Raw genomic sequence first — 26335 nt, 5'->3', positions numbered from 1 at the left:
CTTACCTGTCCAGGCATCCAGCGGTGTCCTTACCCCGAGCTGATTCTTTAATCAGCTTCGGGTGCTGGCGCCGCCATCTTAACAAAGGGAAACTGGCAGTGAAGCTCTGCGGATTCACAGCCGGCTTATTACTGCACATGGGCGAAGCGAGCTGCGCTTTGTGAATGGGCCGCAGTCCTCTGAGACCTGTGAAGTGTCCCAGGGAGCTGCAGGGGGTGAACTTCCTTTTCCATTTTCAGCTAGTCTATATTAGGATGAGGCACATTTGTACCTTTTAATTGCCCCCATAGTTACCACCCTGTGTTGGGAGCATCCATTTCCAATTTGCATTTCTGTAAAACAGAAATTTTTTTCCAGGCCCCATCTAGTGGCCAATTTTAATGTTGCTGGGAGAACATACATAATGAATATTAAGCCCCCCCAAAAAAGGTGAAACGCGTCTGATAAGTTCTCTACAGGTGGAGAACAGGAGCTGAAACCATCTTTTTTCCATTACATTCATATTTATGCAATAGGAAGTTGGTGCCTGTGTGCAGGAGGCCACCATTTTGTTGAAACGGGAGCTCACTGTCTGATTATAGCGTGGTCACAGTGTTTCCTGGATGGCATTAGTAGTTTAGTTTCTGTTGTCTTTATACAAGTGATCCTGTACAATTGTCATCACTCTTTTTTGTTCTAATTTTAGGTGATTTTCAAGTTAGGGAGCTGAGAGTCACTGGGAAAGATGGTCCTACTGAAGCCTTAAGAGGAGAAGATGTCACCATCCCTTGTCTGCTGTCTGGTGTCCCAATACCGCTGAATCTAGAGAAACTATCAGTTGTCTGGACTCTCAGATTACAAAATGGAACTGAACGTGAGGTTTATGGTTTTTATAGTTCCCGCCATAAGTCTTCGAGGATCGGATCTCACATGAATGACAAAGACCTCCAACAAGGCAATGCCAGTCTTTCCATACCCAACATTCATATCACAGATGAAGGGGACTATCGCTGCTTTGTTATCTTCACTCCAGATGCCGGCTACGGTACATCTACTCTGCAAGTATCAGGTACACAGTGATAACAGAGTGACTGGGAAAAGTTGGGTCCTTTCAGAGGCACCGTCCCATAAATGTATATAATATACAACACTAAGGATGTCTTACTTTTCATAATGTAGCTCTACCTTCTTCAGTTTTTGGGTCCCCCTAAGCTCTGCACAGCCAGGCGATACGCGTTTTCCACACTTTCATCCACAGTCAGTAAACAGTCAATGAGCTTGGTTTTTATTAGGGTTTAACAACTTGGATGGGGTCTAGGGGTATATGGAAGTGAACAACTTGTATGACAAACATCTTAAGGAAAAATGGCAAGAATCCAGCAAACAGCACAAAAAATGGATCCTAGACTCTCTACTCCTTCAGGAGTGGGACTTCTGAAAAATCAGCATACAGTCTCCACAAGGAGCACTTGGTCCCCTTAAATGAACCTCCTCAGATCCCAGATGAAATTCTCCTCATCCACCTGGCTGTCTTGAGAGTGTCATTAAACAAGGGATTCAGAGATGTACAAATGAAGTAGTCCCAGGGAGAACTAGTTGGGTATGGCACCTGACTGTCCTCTCCCTTCTTTAGTTCAGGGGATGTAGAAGTGCTCACACTGTCCTGTTCCTGTAGCCTAATGGTTAAAGCTGCTTTCAGGACTCACGCTGGACTGGCTCCTTCCCTGCTGACAGGCTGTCTTTCCTCAGTAGACTGTGGAACAGTGGAGGTTCTTCTTTCCAGCTGCAGCCTGTAGGCAGGTCTCCCTCCTCTGGGGCCCCCTCTAAGGCTCCACCCCAGCAATACTTCCTCAAACCATCTTAAAACCCAACTTCCCTGCTGGCCAGGCTCTCTCAAATTTAAGGGCTGACCTAGCCACCATGCCAGGCCTCCTTCCTGAGGATTGGCCAGATTTCCTTGCAGATCAGCCCCTGCAGCCTAACTTGAAGTAACCTCGTTGACTCACTCCCCTGCTGATTCATACCCAGGCTTCTAGCAAGCCTCTAACTAAACACAATAAACAAGCCTATATACACTGTGTGATGAGACACCTAGCTAACAGGTGGGAAGCCTCACTTTCCATATTCACTGTGTGCTGCTAGTAATACAGAGTCATATCAGAGCTTACTGAGCTTCAAAGAGGCCAAATTGTTGGTGCCGTTTAGCTGGCGCCTCTGTGACTGAAGTTACCGATTTATTTGCCACGTTGCGAAGTACAGTATTAAAGGTTATGACGGCGTATACGGTTTCCTGGAAAACGTCATCTGATAAGCATATGCGCGGTCAACAGGTGTCGGGAGTCTCAGCAGCATTTAGGAGGACTGGATGGGGAGGCGAGAGAGCTGCCCACCAGGGTTGGGACTCAGGAGTCTCAGCGGGGGGACTGTCTGGAAGTGTCAGACAGGAGGAGGAATAGGAATTACATGCTGCTGCAGAAGAGAGGAGGCACTGGTAAGGCAGCCAGGCCCAGGCAGTGGTGAGATATTAACTGTATGATGCCCACAGCCCCTAACCATTTTTTGTATTCTACCCGCAGCCTCTAACCTTCTGCTATATCCTACAATATCCTGTCTGCAGCCTCTAACTATCTCCTGTACCATGTCCACAGTCTCTGATCATCTCCTGTACCATGTCATCTCCTGTACCATGTCCACAGTCTCTGATCATCTCCTGTACCATGTCATCTCCTGTACCATGTCCACAGTCTCTGATCATCTCCTGTACCATGTCATCTTCTGTACCATATCTGCAGTCTCTGATCATCTCCTGTACCATGTCATCTCCTGTACCATATCTGCAGTCTTTGATCATCTCCTGTACCATGTCATCTCCTATACCATGTCCGCAGTCTCTGATCATCTCCTGTACCATATTTCCTGTACCATGTCCTCAGTCTCTGATCCACGCCTGTATCATGTCCGCAGCCTTTAACCATCTCCAGTATCCTGTCCACAATCTCTAACCATCTTTTGTATCATATCCACAATCTCTAATCATCTCCTGTACTGTGCCCACAGCCTCTAACCATCTCCTGTATCCTGTATGCAATCTCTAACCATCTCTTGTATCATGTCTGCAGTTTATGACCATCTCTTGTATCATGTCTGCAGTCTTTGACCATCTCTCTGAGAGCATGGAGAGGAATCAAGAGCTGGCCTCACAGGAGGAGTCAGACCTGTGTGGACTGTGGAGAAGAAAATATAGGATGAAACCAGAGCTGCCAAGCTCGAACCTGGAGAGGACCATCTCTCTGAGCCCTAAACAGTGCACCTGAGAGGATGTCTGTGACAGTGCCCCGCCAGGCCAGTCTTGGGGGGTTCCCCTCTATATCAGTAAACCTCCTTACCTTCGTGTATTCACTCTGCGGAAGGTGGTCTGTTGCAACAGTTTTCACTGGAGCAGGTGGTGAGGGAAAACCTTCACATGAGGACCTCCAGGCCTGGACTGGCCATGGGGCACACTGGGCATTTGCACGGTGGGCCAGGCCCCCTGGTTTGTGGCCTGTTGATGACCATGCTGCACAGCGGGAGGCAGGCCTGGACTGGTCATAGGGCACACCAGGAATTTGTCTGGTGGCTGCCCAGTCCGTGGCATGTTGATCACTTGGCTGTAGAGTGGAAGATCACCACTCACCTCTCGCTATGTGGCTATGCCTGTGCCAGGTCTCCCGTCCCACCAAGATGTCATTTGGGACCAGCAAGTGGGTTGGATGTGGACATACCACCTAAAGCTCAAGATTGACATCCCACCCTTCCAATGGTCATTAACACCTCTGTGTAATCGGCAAGAGCTAATTGATGATAGGCTGTCTGTGTGCTGGATAGAGAAGAGGAATCTGGTGGCTATCTTGTGTTTCCCACACAGCTAATAGTGGTGGGATGGTGGCCCAGGCCGGCATCTGTCATTGGCAGTCAATGAGCAATGGGCTGTATGATGGATCTTTTCCTCCAGGTGTGAGCACAGCAGTGTGTGTGTGTGTATGATCTGGGCTGATCTTCCTGGGGATAAAGGTGTGCATAGCTCAGCATTTGTCTGCACATGTGTTTTTTATCTACTTTTACATTACTTAATTACATTTGTTTACACATTGTTTATTGTTTGATGGGGTATGGACATTCCCGACCACCTCTTTCATCAGGATTATAGACATTCCCGACCACCTCCTTTATCAGGGGTATAGATATCCCCGACCACCTCCTTCATCAGGGGTATAGACATTCCCGACCACTTCCTTCATCAGGGGTATAGACATTCCCGACCACCTCCTTCATCAGGGGTATAGAACTCCCCGACCACCTCCTTCATCAGGGGTATAGACATCCCCGACCACCTCCTTCATCAGGGTATAGACATCCCCGACCACCTCCTTCATGAAGGGTATCGACATTCCCGACCACCTCCTTCATCAGGGGTTTAGACATCCTCGACCAGCTTCATTCTACATCTCATCATTATATCAGCAGAGCAGGGGGCAGGAGGAGCTGGACATGGAAACTTGCAGGAAGCGCAGGGGGTAAGAGCAGGCTCGGTGTTCTCTCCATCAAACTCCCCACCCCCCAAACCAACCCATGAGCAATGGACTGGAATTTATCTTCTGCTGTCATAAATATGAGATCATATTTATGGGCCTGGAGACATCTGCTGAAAGCAGTTTGAATATTGATTACAGTTTCGGCCACTCCAGGACTAAATGATTTTCTATGTATCTCTTGCAGTAATTTTCACTGGAACAGGTGGTGAGGGGAAACCTTCACACGGGGACACTTGTGCGTCTGAAAACTGATGCAAGATCGTATAACCACTTCCCGTCCGGCCGCTGTATATAAACAGCTGGACGGTGGCAGTGCAGGGGCGGGTTGCCATTCATAAACAGCGCCCGCCATTTTGGATTGTGTGTTTCCGGACACAGCGGAACACTGATCGCTGTACAGGATTGCTGTGTGGTCCCAATCATGTGATCACTGATTGGCCAATCAGTGATCACATGAATAGGTGTAAGCAAGATGTCACTTCTGATATCATTGTTTACTACGTGTGAAATCTGTGAATGATCACAGAGATCACATGGTACAAGGCTATTTACAACAGGAAATAGACTGCTTTATTTTAACATAGATACAAGATATATATACAGGGCGGGGAAATACACACCCAGACAGGAAACACATCAGCAGGCCGTCCCATGGGGGAAGGGCTGCCGGAAACATTACATCCCATAATACTTTGCTAGAACAATGGGATGCACCATGTGGCAGTAGACAATACACAAACCCATACATCCCATAATAGTTTGCTCTTAAGCAAGACACATAAAAGAACAATGGAACAACCACCTGGCAGTAAACAATGAACAACCCCCACACCCTACCTATACATGCCTACACAATAGCAGGACAGATCACCCTGTACCCCTAACAGGCACAGGGTGACTTACACATAAGCGGGATTTGGGGGGCTGAGACAGGGGTCTCCCCAACCCCCAAAGTCACTCCGGTCACAGGCGGCATATACAGTTTCTGGGAAACCGGCATCTGATAAGCATAAGCACGGTCGTCATGGTCACCTGACTGCAAGAGACAAAAGGACATTGCACAGGATTGTGAGCCGGAATAAGAAAACAACTGCTGCAAAGGTGGCTGCAGAGCTCAATCTCAGTCTTCCAAAGCCCATGTCCACAAACACTGTGTGGAGGGAACTCCATAAGCAGAACATTCATGGGTGGGCTGCATTTGCCAAACCACTAGTGACCGATATTAATGCTTAGAAGAGGAGAGAGTGGTGCAACGCCCAAAAGTCGTGGGCGAGCGACCAATGGAAGACTAATATGCTCTGATGATTCGCGTTTCATACTGTTCCCAAACACCGGCCGCGTTTACGTGTGACCAACATTATCCCAAGCTGAAAGTCAGGCCTGTCTTGTGCCAACAGTAAAGCATGATGGTGGCACAGTTATGGTTTAGGCAACCCTATCGTGGTATTCTGTCAGGACCCATTATCAGCTTGAAAGGTAGAGTCACTACCAGTGACTAGGTACAAATGTTGGCCGACCATTTGCATCCCATGGTGCAGACGGTTTTTCCCGAAGACAGCGCCAATAGCCAAGACGATAATTCTCCAATTCACACAGCTGGTGTTGGAAAATCATAGTTTGAGGATCATGCAGATGAACTCTCGCACCTTCCCTGGGCGTCGCCGGACTTCAATATCATACAGCCACTATGGTCAGTTTTGGAGGACAAGGTTCAGGCTTGTTTTCCACCTCCAGCATCTCTGCGAGAACTGGAGCAATTTTTGAATGAAGAGTGGCATCAGATTCCATTATCTACCATCCGATTTGTCAAATCCCAGGAAAATTCAAACCGTCTTGGATGCCAGCCCCATATTAGGTAACAAGTTCGTCCTATGCATGAATAAACTACAAGTCCTGTCTGCCGCCATAGTATCAATGTGGTATCAGCACATCTATAGTTCATTCACACTGCCTACAGTTTCGGGAACTGTCTGCCCATCATACAGGGTGTGACAGTATGAACGGCAAAGTGATGGATGGACGATATGTGTCACCTCGCATGAGGTCATATTGTGAGGTGTAAGGTGGAGTCCACTCCGGGTTTTTGGGGCCGCAATGGCAGAGGTGGTTCCGGACCAGAGTTTGGGCTCCACTGATGTCCACCCACAGGTGATATAAAAAGGGCAGGGCTGGAGCAAGGAGTTGCTCGTGGCCTGGGACTCAGAGGTATTCTGAGAGAGCTGTGTGTATGGACTATACCTGCAAGAAAAGGTTTGCTGTTACTTTGTTTTGGTGACAGGGAGAAGCCCTTCACCTCTGAGAGAGGAATCATCTGCTGTTTAGTTAGTGCCTGGATGGCAAGGGTTTATTTTGATATTTCTTGCAAACCTTTTTAATAAAACTGACATCCAGTCAGATTTTGACGAAAGCCTGCTGTGCGGTCTACCTTTGTCCCAGGGAAGGAGATCCCCCACCTGAGCTAACCCCCACATATGGTGGAGGATGCGGGCAACTTCCTGAGCAAGTGGGAAGATGGAGGAAGTTATAAGAGCCTTGCTGCAGGCCAACGCAGCACAACGGGAGACGAATCGCCAGTTGGCGGAAGCCCAACAGGCACAACATGAAGCCCAACAGGCACAACATGAAGCCCAACAGGCACAACATGAAGCCCAACAAGCAGACCGAGAGCTCCTTAAGCAGGTGGCCCAACACCTATTGGAATTAAAGAAGGAATCTGCAGATCCGCTGCCAGTGGAGCAGAAAATGGCGCGGGCCAGCTATGTTTTGCAGAAAATGACACCTGCGGATGATGTGGAGGCCTACCTCACAACGTTTGAAAGGGTTGCTGTTCGGGAAGGATGGAAAAAGGAGCAATGGGCAGGACTGCTTGCACCATTTTTGACAGGGGAATCCCAAAAAGCCTATTATGACCTGGAACCAGGGGATGCCCAGGACTATGAGAAACTGAAGGCGGAGGTCCTTGCACGCCTGGGTGTCACCATTGCAGTACGGGCTCAGCGGGTGCATCAGTGGCATTACAGGGCTGACAAACCACCCAGATCTCAGATGTTTGATTTGATACATCTCTCCAAAAAGTGGCTCCAGCCAGAGGTATTGTCAGGCCCTCAGATTGTGGAGCGTGTGGTCATGGATCGATATTTACGTGCGCTCCCTGCCACTTTGAGGAAGTGGGTCGGCCGTGGAGACCCTAAATCTGCAAACGAGCTGGTGGACCTGGTGGAGAGATATGCAGCCGCTGAGGACGTTTTCCATTCACCTGGGCCGTACCCCAATGTCACTAGGGGTGGAAAACTATCCGGAAGATCCGGTAAGACTGTTCCATGGGCCAAAGGCCCAGAAAAAAATGATAAGACTATTGTGTCAGATAATGAGACTGTAGGCTTAGGACCTAGAGACTGGCCAAATAGGTCAGGAAGGTCCCCAAAGCCATTTAGAGGTCTAAGTACTGAACATATAATATGTTATCGCTGCCATGCGTTAGGTCATATTGCTGCAAACTGTCCTTTAGATGATGAACCTATGCAATGTGCGTATTTAGGAAAACGCATGTCTCTTTTTGCACAGGTGGTATGTACTGCAGCATGTCAGAAACGCATGGAAAAGCAAATGTGTGTGATTGCCATTGATGAAAAGCCAGTAACTGCTCTGCTAGACTCGGGTAGTGTTGTGACCTTAGTTAAAGGTGATTTGGTAAACCCTGCAAGCTTACACCCTAGCACGATTGGGGTTATTTGTATTCATGGTGATACACGTAATTACCAGACTGCTCTGGTGGAGATTGATACTCCCTGGGGCCCTGTGACCCATTCTGTGGGGGTGGTGCCCTCTCTGCTTCATGAAGCCATAGTGGGGAGAGATTTTCCCCATTTCTGGAAGTTATGGGATAAGGAGGGGAGTCAGGAGGACCGAGCTCCCCCTGCTGGGGAAACGCCGGAAACTCCTGAACTCACTCCTGACCCCTTTGACTGCGGAGTGGAAGTGGAAACTGTGGGTGTGTCCGAGGAAGGCGTAGATCTTTTCCCTTTCTCTGTAATGGCTGGGGAGCAGGAGGAGTTGGATCCAACCCCAGACATTGAGGATATAGAACAAGAGATGATCGCTGGCTCTAGTGAGAGTGGACAGAATGTGGTGCCTGACCTAGAGGTCAGAAAAGAGGATTTTTGTACGGAACAACTGAAAGATTCCACACTTAATAGAGCCCGTGAAAACATTAAAATGATTGATGGGGAACCAATTGAAAATGATGTAGCGGTGTCTTTTCCCTACATGGCTCTTACCAATAACTTGCTGTATCAAGTGGTAAAGCAAGGGGAGGAGGTGGTAGAACAGTTAGTGGTCCCCAAACCCTTTCGCCGGATGGTACTAGATTTAGCACATGGGCATATAATGGGTGGACACCTGGGTGTAGAGAAAACAAAGGAGAGAATAATCCAGAGATTCTTCTGTCCAGGCTTACATGGAGACGTCAAAGCGCATTGTGAGTCATGCCCGGAATGTCAATATTCTGCACCCTCACCCCATTTTCGCAGTCTGCTAGTACCTCTACCCATAATTGAAGTACCGTTTGAAAGAGTGGGCATGGACCTAGTGGGTCCAGTAGTAAAGTCTGCCCAGGGCCATCAGCACATACTGGTTATACTTGACTATGCCACCCGGTATCCTGAAGCCATCCCCTTGCGTAATACCTCTGCTAAAAATATCGCCAAAGAGCTTATCCAGGTGTTTAGTCGTGTAGGTATTCCAAAGGAGATATTAACGGATCAGGGCACGCCATTTATGTCTAGAGTTATGAAAGAGTTATGCAAATTGTTCAAAATCTCCCATCTCCGTACCTCGGTCTACCACCCCCAAACCGATGGGCTTGTGGAAAGGTTTAACAAGACCCTTAAGAATATGTTAAAAAAGGTGGTGGACAAAGATGGGAGAAATTGGGATTTTTTGCTACCATATCTCATGTTTGCTATACGGGAAGTACCTCAGGCATCTACAGGATATTCACCTTTTGAATTACTGTATGGTAGACATCCCAGGGGATTGCTAGATGTTGCAAAAGGAACCTGGGAGACAGAGTCCACGCCCTATAGAAGTGTCATCGAGCATATCTCACAGATGCAGGATAGAATCGCAGCGGTCATGCCACTTGTTCAGGAACACATAGAGCAAGCCCAGGAGGTCCAGAGAAGGGTTTATAACCGGGGTGCCAGGATCCGTACCTTCAACCCTGGGGATAGAGTGCTGGTGCTAGTCCCCACCGTGGAAAGTAAATTCCTCGCAAAGTGGCAAGGTCCCTTTGAAATTAGGGAGAAAGTGGGGGAAGTAAATTATAAAGTTTACCAGCCAGGAAAAAGGAAACCCGAATAAATCTATCATGTGAATCTCTTAAAACCTTGGAAAGACAGGGAAAGTTTGTTGGCAGTACCAAGCCCCCAAAAGGACGTGGTTCCCGTGGCCCCTCAGGTACCTATAACGGAAACCTTGTCAGTAGCCCAACAAGATGATGTTGAGGAGTTTGTGAGGAAAAATGGAGATTTCTTCTCCCCCCTACCTGGACTGACGACGGTCATACAGCATGACATAGTTACCCAGCCCGGGGTCCGCGTAAATGTCAAGCCCTATAGAATTCCTGAGGCCAGGCGGGAAGCGGTGGCAAAGGAAATAAAGGACATGTTAGAGTTGGGAGTGATTGAGGAATCTCACAGTGAGTGGTCGAGTCCCATAGTGTTGGTCCCAAAACCAGATGGAACCATTCGTTTCTGTAATGATTTCAGGAAACTGAACAGTGTGTCTAAGTTTGATGCGTACCCGATGCCTCGGGTGGATGAGCTCATTGACAGGTTGGGAACGGCTCGGTACATAACCACCTTAGATCTGACCAAAGGCTATTGGCAGATTCCTTTAACGGAAGCTGCAAAAGAAAAGACAGCATTCTCCACCCCCGAGGGGTCCTTTCAGTATAAGCGGATGCCGTTTGGTTTGCATGGGGCTCCTGCATCATTCCAAAGGATGATGGACAAGACGTTGAGACCACATCGCCAATATGCAGCTGCCTATTTGGACGATGTCGTCATCCACAGTCCCGACTGGGAATCTCATTTCTCCCTCTTGCAAGCGGTCGTAGATTCGCTGCGGGAAGCAGGTCTTACCGCCAACCCCAGAAAGTGTGCCATAGGCTTGGAGGAGGCCAAATATCTTGGCTACATCATTGGTCGAGGTCTCATTAGGCCTCAGATCAATAAAATTGAGGCAATTCAAAAGTGGCCCCAACCTGTAAATAAAAAGCAAGTCCGGGCATTTCTTGGAATCACGGGATACTACAGGCGGTTTATTCCCAATTTTGCCACCATTGCAGCCCCACTGACAGATCTGACAAAAGGTAGGGGGTCGGTCATGATCAAGTGGAATCCCGAGGCGGAGACCGCATTTCAAAGTCTGAAACAAGCTCTCTGTGCTCAACCTGTGCTTGTGACCCCAGATTTCACAACAGAGTTTGTGGTACAGACTGATGCCTCTGATGTGGGACTAGGTGCTGTCCTGTCCCAAATCAGAGATGGGGAGGAGCACCCTGTGGTCTTCCTAAGTAGAAAGCTCAACAAACATGAGAGAAACTATGCCATTGTGGAGAAGGAATGTTTGGCCATCAAATGGGCCTTGGAGGCCCTGAAATATTACCTGTTAGGAAGACCGTTCAAGTTGGTTACTGATCATGCCCCGCTCAAATGGATGTGTGATAATAAGGAGAAAAACAGTCGAGTGACAAGGTGGTTTCTCGCGCTACAAGTGTTCAAATTCACAGTGGAACACAGAACGGGGAAACTGCAAAATAATGTAGATGCCCTTTCCCGGGTCCATTGCCTGGTTGGGACAGTTGCTCAGCCGCAGGGGCTTGAGCAGAGGGGGGGGATATGTGACAGTATGAACGGCAAAGTGATGGATGGACGATATGTGTCACCTCGCATGAGGTCATATTGTGAGGTGTAAGGTGGAGTCCACTCCGGGTTTTTGGGGCCGCAATGGCAGAGGTGGTTCCGGACCAGAGTTTGGGCTCCACTGATGTCCACCCACAGGTGATATAAAAAGGGCAGGGCTGGAGCAAGGAGTTGCTCGTGGCCTGGGACTCAGAGAGGTATTCTGAGAGAGCTGTGTGTATGGACTATACCTGCAAGAAAAGGTTTGCTGTTACTTTGTTTTGGTGACAGGGAGAAGCCCTTCACCTCTGAGAGAGGAATCATCTGCTGTTTAGTTAGTGCCTGGATGGCGAGGGTTTATTTTGATGTTTTGTTTATTTTGATATTTCTTGCAAACCTTTTTAATAAAACTGACATCCAGTCAGATTTTGACGAAAGCCTGCTGTGCGGTCTACCTTTGTCCCAGGGAAGGAGATCCCCCACCTGAGCTAACCCCCACAAGGGGTACAGGCAGAGAGCTCTAGGCAGCAAGTGCAGGAGCCTGACATTGCACACGCGATCCACTTTTTCGGGAAGTCATGACCTTTTGCTCTATTCTATTCTATTCTATTTATTTCATTTTGATTCTTATCTTCATTTTATTCATTTTCATGTATTTTCAGGTTTTTATTGTATCCATTATAACTGTTATGTTCTTTTTATTATGATATGTTCATGATATTTGTCATTTAACATTGCTCTTTTAAATAGCCTGCATTTTTTATTCCCCTTTTTTCATCATATTTTCTCATGTTGTTTTTTCATTTTTCTTTTTTTATTTATCCCCTTTTTCATTGGATACACCTTCTTGTATGAAGGATCCCGTTTCATTTCAAAGTAGCAATTGTTATCATGAGATTGTTTTATACAACATTTCCATATGCTCATGCTGCACATTTTGATGGTTTCCCTACCATGATATATACATCTATTCGTTATTCTCATCTCCCATTTTTTTCTTATTTACCCATTTTTGTTTACTATGCCATCTTTGTGACCACTGCTAGCCCCTTCATTCGCTGTCATTAACACTTTATTTGGGCTAGCATCTCCCGACGGCATTCATTCTGCTGTTCCCTTTTCTCATAAGAAAAAGCGCTGAGCAAACTGTTGGCGTTATATAAATCTTGTATAATAATAATAATGTCTTCTCTGGATTGCTTGGGTCTCCATTAAAATGGCCGTGTAACGGAACCGGACCCGACTGCACTTGGGTACTTCCGTTAAAATACCACTTCCCTGTCCGAACACCGACCACAGACACCACAGATTTGAAGTAAACCAGGAAATAGACTACTTTATTTTATTTTTTTTAATTTAAATATTTATTGGTTTTTCACAGTAATAACAAAAACATTTTCATCTCAATCATAATAAATATACAATTATTTCTTATTACTTTATTTTTCCCCTCTTAAAACATTACCCCCTGCCCCCCCCCCCCCCCCGGAACCCCTCCCCACTCTGCATTTTTCACTATTTTTTTTTTTTTTTCCAAAGCAAGCGTATCCTCCTCATCTATCCATTCTATGACTTTCTACTTTTCACTTTCTCACATTTACTACAAAGTTTTCCCATTTTTCCCATTTTGCGGAATATACCTCCAACTTATCTTCTTGTATATAATATAACTTCTCCATCTTACTAATCCAGTTTACTCTTTCTATCCACTCCTCCTCTTTCTGTATTTCTTTTTTCTTCCAATACTTTGGATCAGGCTTTTTGCCGCATTCAAATAGTACCCTAAACCTAATTTCTTATATTTACTAACTGATAACTCTGAACTATGTAACAGGCACATCCCTGGATCTAGCCCGATGTTCGTTTCAATAATGATCTCTATTAAATGTACTATTGTTTTCCAGAATATTTGAATTTTTGGACATTCCCACCAGATATGATACACTGTCCCCACTTCCCCACAATCTCGCCAGCACCACTGTGATTTCTCCCCACTTATCTTACATTCTACACTCGGAACAATGTGCCATCTTGTCAAACAATTATAATTTATTTCTACGTCCCTCAAACTAACATTGAACTAATCTGTTTATTTTTTTTTGTTTTTCTTCATCTAATACCACCCCCATATCTCTTTACCATTTCACTATGTGCATTGGTTTAGTGTTTGTGTTTAGTTCTGTGAGGATTCTATATATTTTAGCTGTTCCGTGTCTCCCATCCCCCCGTGCATCCAACACCTTTCAAACAAATTCCAGTCCCTTTTCATTCTCAGGGGTTTTGGGAGATTTCTCCAAAAACAATTTAATTGGTGATAACGCCACTCGTCTAACCTAGTGAAAATATTTCCCTTTTCCTTTTCCAACTCTTTAAAGGTCTTCAATTTCCCTTCCCCCATTATGTCTCTAAGTTGGACATCTTCCTTTTTAAACCATCTACCTGTTATCTCTTCTCTACCTGGGGGAAAAAATTCTGTATTTCTTAGTGACATTAGTATAGAGTTAAATTCCCATTTCATATATTTGTGTATTTTGTCCCATTCCCTTAACACGTTTACAGTATACAAACTTAATTCCTCCTTCAATCCTCTATATTGTGCCGGTAACCATATAATTCTATTCAAATTGGTTCCACTAAGTGTATTTTCAATTTTTACCCAACTTTTCCCCTCTAAATTGAACGTCCATCTCTTAATATCTGGAACTCCCAGACCGCCCTTCCCTTTATCTCTACTTAATATTTCATGGGACACCCTCGGTTTTTTATTCCTCCAGATATATCTTGTTATCATTCTTTTTGTTACTTTAAAAAAGGCTTCCGGGAGTTTAATTGGGATCATTTGAAATCTATATAAAAGTTTCGGTACGATTATAATTTTTACCAGGTTTATACGTCCTAACCATGATGGAATTCTAAAGTTTTTAATTCCCCCTTCACTTCATTTAATAATGAAATATAGTTTAGTTTATACAAGTTCTTATACGCCGCACTAAGCCTTACTCCCAGATATTTTATATCTTTCTTTCCAAATGAAGGGAAATTTTTTGTATTTTCTCTTTTTCGCTTTTTGGGATATTTATATTTAAGATCTCAGTTTTTGTTGGGTTGATTTTCAAATTTGATAGTTCCCCATATTCCTTCAGCAATTTCATTAAGTTTGGGAGTGTTATCCTGGGATTCCCCACATAAAACAGCAGATCATCTGCAAAGGCCGCCACTTTATGCTCCACGTCTCCTATCTGAATTCCCCTTATATCTCCATTCTTCCTTATTGTTGACAGAAGAGGCTCTAGTGACATAACATATAATAAGGGAGACAGAGGACAACCCTGCCTTGTTCCATTTGACATCCCAATGGGCTCTGTTTTTTCCCCATTTACTATTACCACTGCGGAGGGCTTACTGTACAGCTTTCCAATCCATTCCCTCATTCTAACTCCAATTCCCAGGGCTTCTAAGGTATCCATCATGAAGCCCCAGTCTACTCTATCAAAGGCCTTTTCGGCGTCAATTGAGAGAACCACCATCGGTGTCTCCCCTTTTCTACTTTTCTGTATCAGCATCAGGGATCTCAACCCATTGTCCCTACCCTCCCTTCCTGGGACAAAGCCCACCTGATCTCCATGTATCCATTCAGGCATAAGCTCTTTCAACCTATTCGCCAACACCTTTGCATATAGCTTAGTGTCTGAATTCAACAATGAAATTGGCCTGTAACTCGAACACTGCGAGGCGTCTTTCCCTTCCTTATGTAACAGTACCATGTGAGCCTGTAAAGATTCTCCCCTCATGTCCATCTCTTCTCCCAAGGCATTCATATATTTTTCCAATTTGGGAATCAATATTTCACTAAATTTTTTATAGTACCCTGCTGTGTAGCCATCCGGTCCTGGGCTTTTCCCCGTCCCCATACTTTTAACTGCTGCTTTTATCTCTTCTTGTGTAATTTCTGCTTCAAGGGAGTTTAGTTGATCTTTTAATTTCGGTAATCCTGCATTTTTTAAATATATCTTCCTTTTTTCCCTATTTTCCTTTTCCATATTATTTGCTGCGTCATATGGGTTGATATTATACAACTTCCTATAATAATCCACAAACACCTTTGCGATCTCCTTATTTGAGTGGACCAATTCTCCCTTGGGGCTTTTTATTTTATCTATATAATTCCTATTTTTCTTTTTCCTTAAGGCTCTCATTAGATATTTTCCTGGCCTATCTCCCCATTTATAATTCTCACTTAGCACTTTGTTATAAACTCTCCTTCTCTCCTCTTCCATCAGTCTCTAACTCCTCTTTCTTTTTTTTTTTGTCTTCTGCTTAATTTCTTTTTCCATGCTATTTTTGTGTATTTGTTCCAGGTCAGATATATATTTTAAGAGCCCACTAATTTTTTCTCTCCTTTCTCTTTTCTTTCTTGCCCCAATAGCAATCAGGATTCCTCTTATATATGCCTTATGTGACTCCCACACTATTGCCCTTGACACATCCTCTGTCTCATTCTCTCTGAAGAATCTCTCAATTTCTTTCCCAATCTTCTGTGCAATATCCTTATCCCTGAGAAGTGCTTCATTCAGCCTCCATCCTACCCCATCTGTTTTCCTCCTACCCCATCCCATCCTCAATACAACAGGGGCATGGTCTGAAAGAGTCATTACTCCTATATCTGCTTTAACCATTGACTCTATAAATTGGTTTTCTATCAGTATATAATCCAGTCTTGAATACGTCTCATGTGCATTTGAAAAGAATGTGTAATCTCTATCCTTCATATGCAAAATTCTCCATGAGTCTACCAATTGAGACTCATGGATCACCTTCTTTAATAATCTCAGAGATCTACTCCCCTCTCGCTGCACAGAAGAGGTTGTATCTTTTTGTGGATCCATGCAAAAATTAAAATCTCCAGCCAATATCAAACAACCCTCTTTAAAATCCATCAGTTTTTTTAACACTCCCTTCAGATACTTCTCTGGTTTCTTATTTGGACAATATATATTAGCTACTGTGCACTCCACCTCTTGTATTTTACCCTTCAAGAACAAATATCTCCCCTCTGGGTCCACTTTTCTATCCTCCAATTCGAATCTTACATTTTTTCTGAACCCTATTGCCACCCCTTTAGCTCTCCTAATCGGGGAATCTGCATAATACCATGTTGGGTAATCTCTGGATTTTAACTTAACCTTGGATTCTATCTCAAGATGTGTCTCCTGCAAAAAACCCACCGAAACTGCTTGATGATGTAGTTCCTTAAATAACCTAAATCTCTTCCCAGGACAATTCAACCCCTTTACGTTATACGTGATAACTTGTAGTTCTTTCATCCTTTTTATTTCCCTCTTTTTCCTTTCCAACCGGGGATCTCGTAACTACTCTCCTCCTCTTTTCCCTTGCTTTTATATCTCTCTCAAACCTACAGAGTGTTAACCTTATTATCAATTTCCCTCCCCCCACACCTCCCCCCAACCTCCCCCCTTCCCCTTTTTAGGCAACTATTATACCTACTAATCATTTGTGGGTCTAACACCTCACCTTTGATTTTAAACTAGGGGTCAAACTCCAGCCATGGACGGCTCCTCCTCCCTCCCCCCTCCCCGGTGCCTTCCAGTAAACATTTCAGGTGCCCCTTGAAAACAGGACTAAATATTATTCTTTAGGACTGACAAAAAAAAAAAAGAAAGAATGAGGCTAGGAAGAAGAGAGAGAGACACAAGAGCAAAAAAAAAAAAAAAAAAAACTCCTCTCCCCCCCACCACCCTAATTCCTCCCTCTGACAAACTGCCAGTCCTCTTGTCTCGTTGCCCCTATCTCTCTCTCCTCTTCCCCCCATCCGGCCATCACCGTTCTTTGCAACCCCAGCTTTTCACAAAAATCTCTCATGTCTTCCGGGAATCTCAAATAGGCTGTAACTCCATCTTTCCATCCAATTAAGCATGCTGGGATCCCCCATCTATAAAACACATTCTTTTTCCTCATCTGCTCTAGTAAAGGTTTCAGGGATCTCCTTCTCCACAAAGTCTCCGGTGTAAGGTCCGCATATATCTGGATATCCATTTCTCCATATCTGATTACTGCTTTTCCTTTGATCTTTCTCCAGATTGCTTCTTTATCTCTATAATTGTTGAGTTTAACAATTACGTCCCTTGTTTTTTTTCTTTCCCATTGCCTTGTTGGAGCTTTCCTACTCTCACAATATCTCCCAAGTCAATCACCTCCAGGGCAGGTCTGTCCAATATGGAGTAAAAACATTTTTTTCTTAATTCTTGCAATGTTTCCCCTTTTACATTCTCTGGGACTCCCCTTATCCTAAGGTTGCTCCTCCTATTCCAATTTTCTTGAACTTCCATCTTATATATCAATTTTTCCTGTATTTTCCCCATATTCTTTATTTTCTTTTCTAATTCCACAATATTTTGAGCCTGTTTTTCACTTTTCTCCTCCATTTCTTCCACTCTCGCCAGCACCTGCCCTAGATCCTTTCGAATAGTTGCCATTTCTTGTTTTATTATCATCTCTAGATCTTTAAACATCTCTGCCATTTCTTTTTTATTTGACACTTGTAGTTCACTTTCATTCTCTCTCATCTCCATGGCTCCTATTGTTTGTTGGCTACTGATATTTAGTCCCAGCGATAGTCTAGGGCTGCTTTCCACACTAATATCCCCTTCGCCTTTTCCATTTTTATCTTGAGCTCTTTCTGGGGTCACTTTTCCCTGGGATGTATATTGTTTAATTGTTCCCATTTGGGGCCCTTTTGCCCCACTTCCTTTACTGCTTTTGTTCTTCATTTCTTTCATGGGCATTGCTCTCTTTTATGCAAAGATGGTTCACATAGATAAAAGGTCCCAGCCTAGCCCAATTGATGACCGGTTCTCCTCCTTTTAGGTTGCATAATTAATCTTCCTCTTTCTCTCTCTCCTCTTCTTTTATTTCAGGAGCCCCTGGGAATCCCCCTTATCTCCCCCTCTCCCCTTATCTTCCTCAACAGCACTATGGGACATTAATAAATGCAACAGTTCCAAAGTCTCTCACTCACCCATGTCTCTCGTCCCTTGCTGTGTAGAAGACAGGGGTTTCAGGTATCCGGCTCCTCTGTGCTGATATCCAGCTCCTCTGCGCCTTGGGGGGGATTCCCCTGGGCTGTTTCTCTTCCTTCTCCCGATTCCATAGGGGTCCTTCACAGAGAGGCTCTTTCCAGGGCCTCACCCCTCTGCACGACCAGCCAGGGGGTATTATTAGGGAGCAAGATACAGGGAGCAGAAAGCCGCCTTTTCCCTTACTCCACAAGCCGGCCGGCTTCCTCCGCTCCCAGTGCTCCTTTGCGGTAGTCACGTGACCCGCCTGCTCTTCCTGTCACCCGGCAACCCGGCTCTCTGATCTGCCGGGCTCCGGGCGGACCTCTCTTCACTCCACGGCTCTGCACCTCCGCTCCGCCACCAGACCCCCCCGATTCTCGGGTAACTCTCGGCTTTTACTCCATTTGAAAGGCCCCTGGGAAGGTTTGTGGAGGAGCTTAGCTGAGAGCTCCTACCTCCAGCCCTCAGCTGCCGCCATGTTCAGGCTCCTCCCTTGTTTTCTGTGAGACTACTTTATTTTAACACAGATACAAGAAATATACATTCAAGAGAACAACCTCCCCCCCCCCCCCTCGCATAATGACACAAGGCGGGGCAATCTACATTTAGTAACAGACACACCAATAAACAGTCCCATCAAGAGGGAGGCTGTTGGAGACACCCCCCCCCCCCCCCGAGCCCAGTCCACATAAACACATACATAATAGTTTGCTCCCAAGCAAGACACACAATAGAATAATGGGATGCAACCACATGGCATTAAACTATCCACAACCCCCACATCTCCTAAACATGTCTACACAATATTAAGAAAGATCACCCTGTACATCTAACAAGCACAGGGTGACTTACACATGAGAGGGATATGGGGAGCTGAGACGGGTTTCCCCACCCCTCCAAAGTGAGCTCTGTTCCATGGGCTTTTTGAGCTGTTTAGCTGATATTTTCATGCTTTTACTTGATGCACTTTACTGTTTCACTCAGCTCATTACAGTCATGATGCACTTTACCATATTGTTTGATTTTTTTAGATTTCGCAATGACTTTACCATTCCGCAATATATATATATATATATTTATTTACTTTTTTTTGCCTTGGGGCAAGCTGCACATGCTAAGTTTAATTGTGTATTGCTACAGAGTTTTTTTTTTTTTTCTTGGGAGAGTGCATGTGACCAGCACAGGGCCAATCAGCACTTTCCAGACAGAGATCAGAGGTTCTGCATCCTCCTAGAACAAAATGAAAACTCCTTCTACAAGTTTTAACCAGTGCTCTGCTGGACACTGATAGAAGTCACAAGACTGCTATATACTGCTGATGAGAAAAGGGATTTAGCAGTTTACTAAAATAATTGCATTTCCATATTCTGTCTACTGTGGGAGAGCGGATATAGTGAATGCGGGGTCCGGGGAGAGCGGATATAGTGAATGCGGGGTCCCGGGAGAACGGATATAGTGAATGCGGGGTCCGGGGAGAGCGGATATAGTGAATGCAGGGTCCAGGGAGAGCGGATATAGTGAATGCGGGGTCTGGGGAGAGCGGATATAGTAAATGCGGAGTCTAGGGAGAGCGGATATAGTGAATGCGGGGTCTAGGGAGAGCGGATATAGTGAATGCGGGGTCCAGGGAAAGCGAATATAGTGAATGCGGAGTCTGGGGAGAGAGGATATAGTAAATGCGGGGTCCGCGGAGAGCAGGTATAGTGAATGCGGGGTCCGGGGAGAGCGGATATAGTGAATGCGGGGTCCGGGGAGAGCGGGTATAGTGAATGCGGGGTCCGGGGAGAGCGGATATAGTGAATGCGGGGTCCGGGGAGAGCGGGTATAGTGAATGCGGGGTCCGGGGAGAGCGGATATAGTGAATGTGGGGTCCGGGGAGAGCGGATAGAGGGAATGTGGGGTCCGGGAATTAGTAACACTTTAAGTGGAATTAGCCTTTAGTATAGAAATAATGAATAATTGTGTCTTTCCTTGTACAGTTAAGCCGCAGACGGCGCTGAGCCATGATCAACATATTGAAGATGGAATCACGGGATCTGTCCGTTGTGAAGTCAATAATTTTTACCCAGAAGCTGTGAAGATCCGATGGGTTAAATCCAGTAAAAGTAACAGCAGGAGCTCACCTTGGGACAAGGACGTTTCTTTCACAACACCTTTGGGGAACAGCGATGGGACATTTATTGTGACCAGTGTGCTGACTGTGGAGCCGTCTACCGACGCTGAACCCGGAGATGTATTTTCCTGTATTGTCAGCCACAGATCCCTGGAGGAGGAAATTACTCTCAGCTTTACCATGACAAGTAAGTAGTCTTAAGCCCCGTACACACAATGAGAATATTGGATGAATGATCGTCCGTTTTTTTTTGGGGGGGGGGGGGGTTTGCCTTCTACTCCCATATCGAAAGTGAAGAGGTTGCTAAAGATCCAAAAATTCAAGTGATTTTGACTAGAGATGAGCGAATCGAACCAGGCGAAGTGGAATTTGTTTCGAATTTCAGGAAAAATTCGATTCACGGCGAATCCGAATATTAGCATACTTCGGGTGCGCGAATCGAATTTTCCCCGATCAGCCGGCAAAAAGTGTCCCTGCAGAGAGCTCTGCTATTTCTGACAGTTCCTTCACATGTACAGCGGTTGAAACATTGTATCTATTTGTTTCCATTTAGGATACAGATGTTTTTATTCTGAAACAAATAGATACAATGTTTCAACCGCTGTACATGTGAAGGAACTGTCAGAGAACTGTCAGAAATAGCGGAGCTCTCTGCAGATACACTTTTTTGCTGTACTGGAATTCTTCCTCTTCTTCCTCTTCTTCCTCTTCTTCCTCTTCTTCCTCTTCTTCCTCTTCTTCCTCTTCTTCCTCTTCTCCCGTGACTGCCCAAATGAGTGAAGTGTGCGGTGATTCTAAGATCGACGGCACTCATCTGCATGTCATACTGACTGACAGTGTTATTTCTCTTCCCCAGCAGACTCCAAGGGCATTTAAATTAAAGGTACAGTGTTCTGCACTAATATAAAGGCTCTCTGAAGCCTAGAAACACCCTTTTAATAAGTTAAATTCGCAGCGAATAAATTCGCATCGAATTTCTCCCGCAAATTCGGCGAATCAGCCGAATCGAATTTTTGAATAATTCGCTCATCTCTAATTTTGACCTGTAAGAGGACAGGTCAAAAAGTGGAACTGAGCTCAGGAGGGAACGGTGGTGGACACGCGGTGTGTTTGTTCACACCTATATGGGAAGTGCTGCATGTTTATCACTAGAGATAATAAAGCCGCACACTTTATGAAGGAAGATAAAGAATAAGCGCAATTTATGAACTGTGAACATTACATCACATGTGTTTTTAGCTTTAACCCCTCACCTTCCAGAGGATTTCCTGAGCAGGCCATTATTTTGCGTTATGGCGCTGTGTTATTTTAACTGACAATTGCACGGTCATGCAACGCTGCACCCAAATGAAATTTATATCCTCTTTTTCCCACAAATAGAACTTTCTTTTGGTGGCATTTGATCACCTCTGTGTTTTTTATTTTTGTCACTATTAACAAAAAGAACTACAGTTTTTGTTCTGTCTCTCCAATCTAAGCATTGAAAGTGTGATCTCTGTAACTTACAGTTGTGATGAGATAGCGATAACTCCAATCTTAGTTGAATAACACAGGCAGTGACTCAATCAGATGACACCTTGTAGATCTTTTGAAGTTTATTCCATAAACTGAGAGAATCTTACAACAATGAACATCGGATAGGTCAAAATATCATAATGTGATCTGCTTCATGACATGAGGCTTGAAGCTGAAACTCCTTACTAGGAAAAGGGGTGGGGCTATCTATACAGCATGAACTAAACCAAAGCAAAGGGAGGAGCAGAGGAAAAATGCAAAGAACACTTAAAGGCATATGACAGTCATGTGAAACATAACCGTTTTGAAGAAAAAAAAACAAGTTTTTGACTTTTTGCTATAAAACATGTCCAATAAAAAAAAAATTAAATCAAATTTCGTCATAAATTTAGGCCAAAATGTATTCTGCTAAAAATAAAAAATCTCAATACGTGTAAATAAATTGGTTTATGTGAAAGCTATAGCATCTACAAATGGCGGTGTAGATACTGGGAATAATTTTTTTTTCAATACTAGTAATGGCGGAGATCAGCGACTGCGGCGGGCATTCTGACACTGGTGGGAACTGACTACCTGCCATTGATATCCCCAGTGACACCAATACAATGATCAGTGCTAATAAAAAGCACTGACACTGTACTAATGGCATTGGACAGGAAGGGGTTAACATCTGGGTTGATCAAAGAGTTATCTGTGTGCTGTTTTACTAGGAAAAGAGATACAAAGCAGCATGTCCTTGCTGGCAGGAGAGAGATCTCTGTTTACATACAGCTCGCTCACCTGTCAGCTTTGCCGACGATCACTGAGTGATCGACATCCCCAGTCGCCAATAGTGGAGCGCGTGTAGGTGCGCCCCCTATCCGAAAATGTAAAGTGTGTGTGTGTGTGTGGCCCTGCCACCCTGTAGCAGTACTTCTGATATAGGGCGGAGGGCGAGCGGTTAATATTCTAATCAATAAATGCAGTTTTGTACAACACTCACGTATGGTTCACCACATTGGTCCCTTAATGTAACCTCCTTCTGGTGGACATCTAATTCACAAAAACCTCTCTTTGTTGAGAAGTAGTGTTTGGTTTATGGGACCACAGCTATGTTTAGTGAGCGGATACCTTGAACACTAGTAGCGTCCTATTCTACCTATTCTAATCCAGTAATATAAATGCTTCACCTGCAATGATAAATGTACAGTCAGTATATATAGAAGTGTTGGGTTCTCCAGACATGCAGGACTGAGATAATATCTGTTGTGTTTTTCTTTTATAGGACGGTATCCAGTGATAGATATTTCTATGGCTGCAGTTGTTTTAGGCGTAATCGTATGTTTCACATACTGTTTGATGATCGGTTTTATTCACAGTAAGTTTTTGCTCTTTTATCTGGAAGTAAATAAATGCCGCAAGGTGTGTTTATGTCATTAGAACTGTTATATAACCTCAGATTAGACGTGCAGAACAAAAACATTCATTTAGTTTCAGATCAGTTCATTAACCACTCGCCCTCCTGAGGATTTACCCCCCTTCCTGACCAGGCCATTTTTTGTTGTTGGGCACTGCACTATTTCAACTGGTAATTGCGCAGTCATGCAATGTTGCACCCAAACAAAATTTATGTCCTTTTTTTCACACAAATAGAGCTTTCTTTTGGTGGTATTTGATCACCTCTGCGTTTTTATTTTTTTGCGCTATAAACAAAAAAAGGCCGAAAATTTTGTAAAAAAAACAATATTTTTCAATTTTGGTTTAAAAAAATATCCAATAAACTCAAGTTAGTCATAAATTTAGGCTAAAATGTATTCTGCTACATGTCTTTGGTAAAAAGAAATCTCAATACATGTATATTGGTTTGTGTGACAGTTATAGTGTCTACAAATTATGGTATATACTGGAATTTATGTAGCTTTTACTTTCTGACTATCATATTTCTTGAAGTGTTAAAGTGCCAGGACAGTACACCCCTCCCCCCAAATCACCCCTTTTGGAAAGTAGACACCCCAAGGATTTTGCAGAGAGGCATGTTGAGTCCATGGAACATTTTTTGAATATGACAATTTTTTTTAAACAAAGTTGTCACTTTAATGATATATTGCTCGTGCCTGCCATGGGTATATGTGGAATAACACCCCAAAACACATTCTTCTACTTCTTCTGAGTATGGGGGTACCACATGTGAGAGACTTTTTGGCAACTTAGCTGCATACAGGTCCCCAAAATCCAATGACCACCGCCAGGCTTTCAAAGGGCATATTTCTTCATATCACTTCCCCACTACCTATCACAGTTTCAAAGGCCCTAAAATGCCAGGATAGTACAAACACCACCCCCCCCATGACCCCTTTTTGGAAAGTAGACACCCCAAGGTATTTGATAAGAGGCATGGTGAGTATTTTATAGATATCATTTTATGTCACGGGTTTTTGAAAAAGAAAAAAAGAAAACAATTTTTGTTTTCTTTCTTCATTTTCCAAAATCATGTGGCAACAAATGAGATCTGCAAAACACTGACCATGCCTCTTATCAAATACCTTGGAGTGTCTGCTTTCCAGAAAGGGGTCTTTTGGAGGGGGGGGGGGGCTTTTACTATCCTGGCATTTCAAGGCCAAGATTAGAAGCGTCTGCCATACATCACCCACTCTTGAAGACCAAGCCTTTACTAACACTTTTTGTTCACATGAAAAATCTGTTCTTTTGCTAGAAATTTACCTTCAACCTCCAAACATTTTATATATATATATTTAGTTGTTTTTTTAACGCAGAGGCCCTAGGGAATAAAATGGTGGGTGTTGAAATTTTTTATATCACACAGTATTTGCATAGCGATTTTTCAAACGCAAGTCTTTTGAGAAAAATACACTTTTTAGAATTTTAATGAACAAAAACACAATATATTGCCCAATTGTTTGATAACATATAAAAGATGATGTAATGCTGAGTAAATGGATACCAAACATGACATGCTTTAAAATTGTGCATGCCTGTGCAATGGCAACACAATACATACATTTTTATTATCGATAGGCGATGCTTTAAAAGCCTTTACAGGTCATCAATTTATATTTACACAGGAGTAGCGCTAGAATTACTGCCCTCTAATGATCTCGGTGATACCTCACATGCATGGTGCAACTGCTGTTTACATACCAGCACGTGGTCAACAGTTGCTCATGCATGTGCGTGCTCAGGGGGTGCAAGGGTGTTTTTTTTTTTTTTTTTTTTAGTTCTTTTGTTTTTTTTAATTTTCACACTGTCCCTTTTCATATTTTTTTTGGATCATAGAGATGATTGAAGTCATTATGGTCTCTGATCAGCTCTATGGTCAGCCAGCAGAACTTCCGGCTGCATTCTCGGATTCCCCTGTGGGACTGGAGAGCCCTAGAAAACTGTGGAAGGCAGAAGGAGGGGGTGGGGGGAATGTCCCTTCCCACTGCTCATAAAAACAATTCAGCAGCTAATTGGCCACTAGGATTGCTTTTACATGAAAGCTGATCGACAGCTGAAAAAAACCATATCAGGATGATGTCTGTAGCTGCAGGCTGTCACAAATTAGCTTGCAGCCTCTTGTGTGTTTACTCTTACCTCCATGCTGCTCTTGATTCCTTCACATGTGTGTTGTTCTGTGCTCACCTGTGGGCGTCGTCTGCTATTCCCTGGGTTTTATGTCCTTCCCTTCCATCACTTCCTGTCCCACCTCCTTGTCTGCCTGTCTATTTAAGATGTGCTCAAACTGGGCCACATTGCCTGAGCAACGTTTGTTGTCAGAGCTCTCCTGTGTATCCGTTATTGTATATCTGTGTACTGACCCCGGCTTTGTCCCTGACATTCCTCCTATTGTCTATCCGTGTACCGACCCCGGCTTGTTCCTGACATCGCTAGTTTTCCACCTGACCTCGGCTTGTCTACTGGATCTCCTGTCTCTTCTCCCATTGCACCCTGCTCCTGCAAGCGGTGTCTTCTATCTCAGCTGGGTGTACCTGGGGGCCACGACCTAGTTCCAGCCTGCTTCAAGTCCATCCCCACCATCAGAGGCCCTGGAGAACAAGCAGGCTGGGGCTTAGACTCCGCACCTTAGGGAACCCCAAGCTGTGGTTTTATAGAGCTCACTACCATAGACGTGACAGTTTGCTCAGGCCATGAGCTCTTTGGAGACACCGCAGCCTGTCCTGGAACAATGTCAGGCTT

General features: G+C 44.4%; 1 protein-coding gene across 1 annotated transcript in view; it reads left to right on the top strand.

Moving 5' to 3' along the window:
• The window catches only part of LOC149452914 (uncharacterized), an 81598-nt gene that overhangs the window by 10807 nt on the left and 44456 nt on the right, over window positions 1-26335 (top strand). The window contains exons 2-4 of the mRNA XM_089688816.1: window positions 686-1048; window positions 20511-20831; window positions 23424-23516. Coding sequence (XP_089544942.1) covers window positions 686-1048; window positions 20511-20831; window positions 23424-23516 — 777 coding nt within the window. The remainder of the gene's footprint in view (window positions 1-685; window positions 1049-20510; window positions 20832-23423; window positions 23517-26335) is intronic.

This window comes from Staurois parvus, unplaced genomic scaffold, assembly GCF_062004578.1.
Source record: "Staurois parvus isolate SC_StPar_1 unplaced genomic scaffold, SC_StPar_1.0 ptg000455l, whole genome shotgun sequence".
NCBI classification, from domain to species: Eukaryota; Metazoa; Chordata; class Amphibia; order Anura; family Ranidae; genus Staurois; species Staurois parvus.
This window is presented reverse-complemented; position numbering and strand designations above follow the sequence as displayed.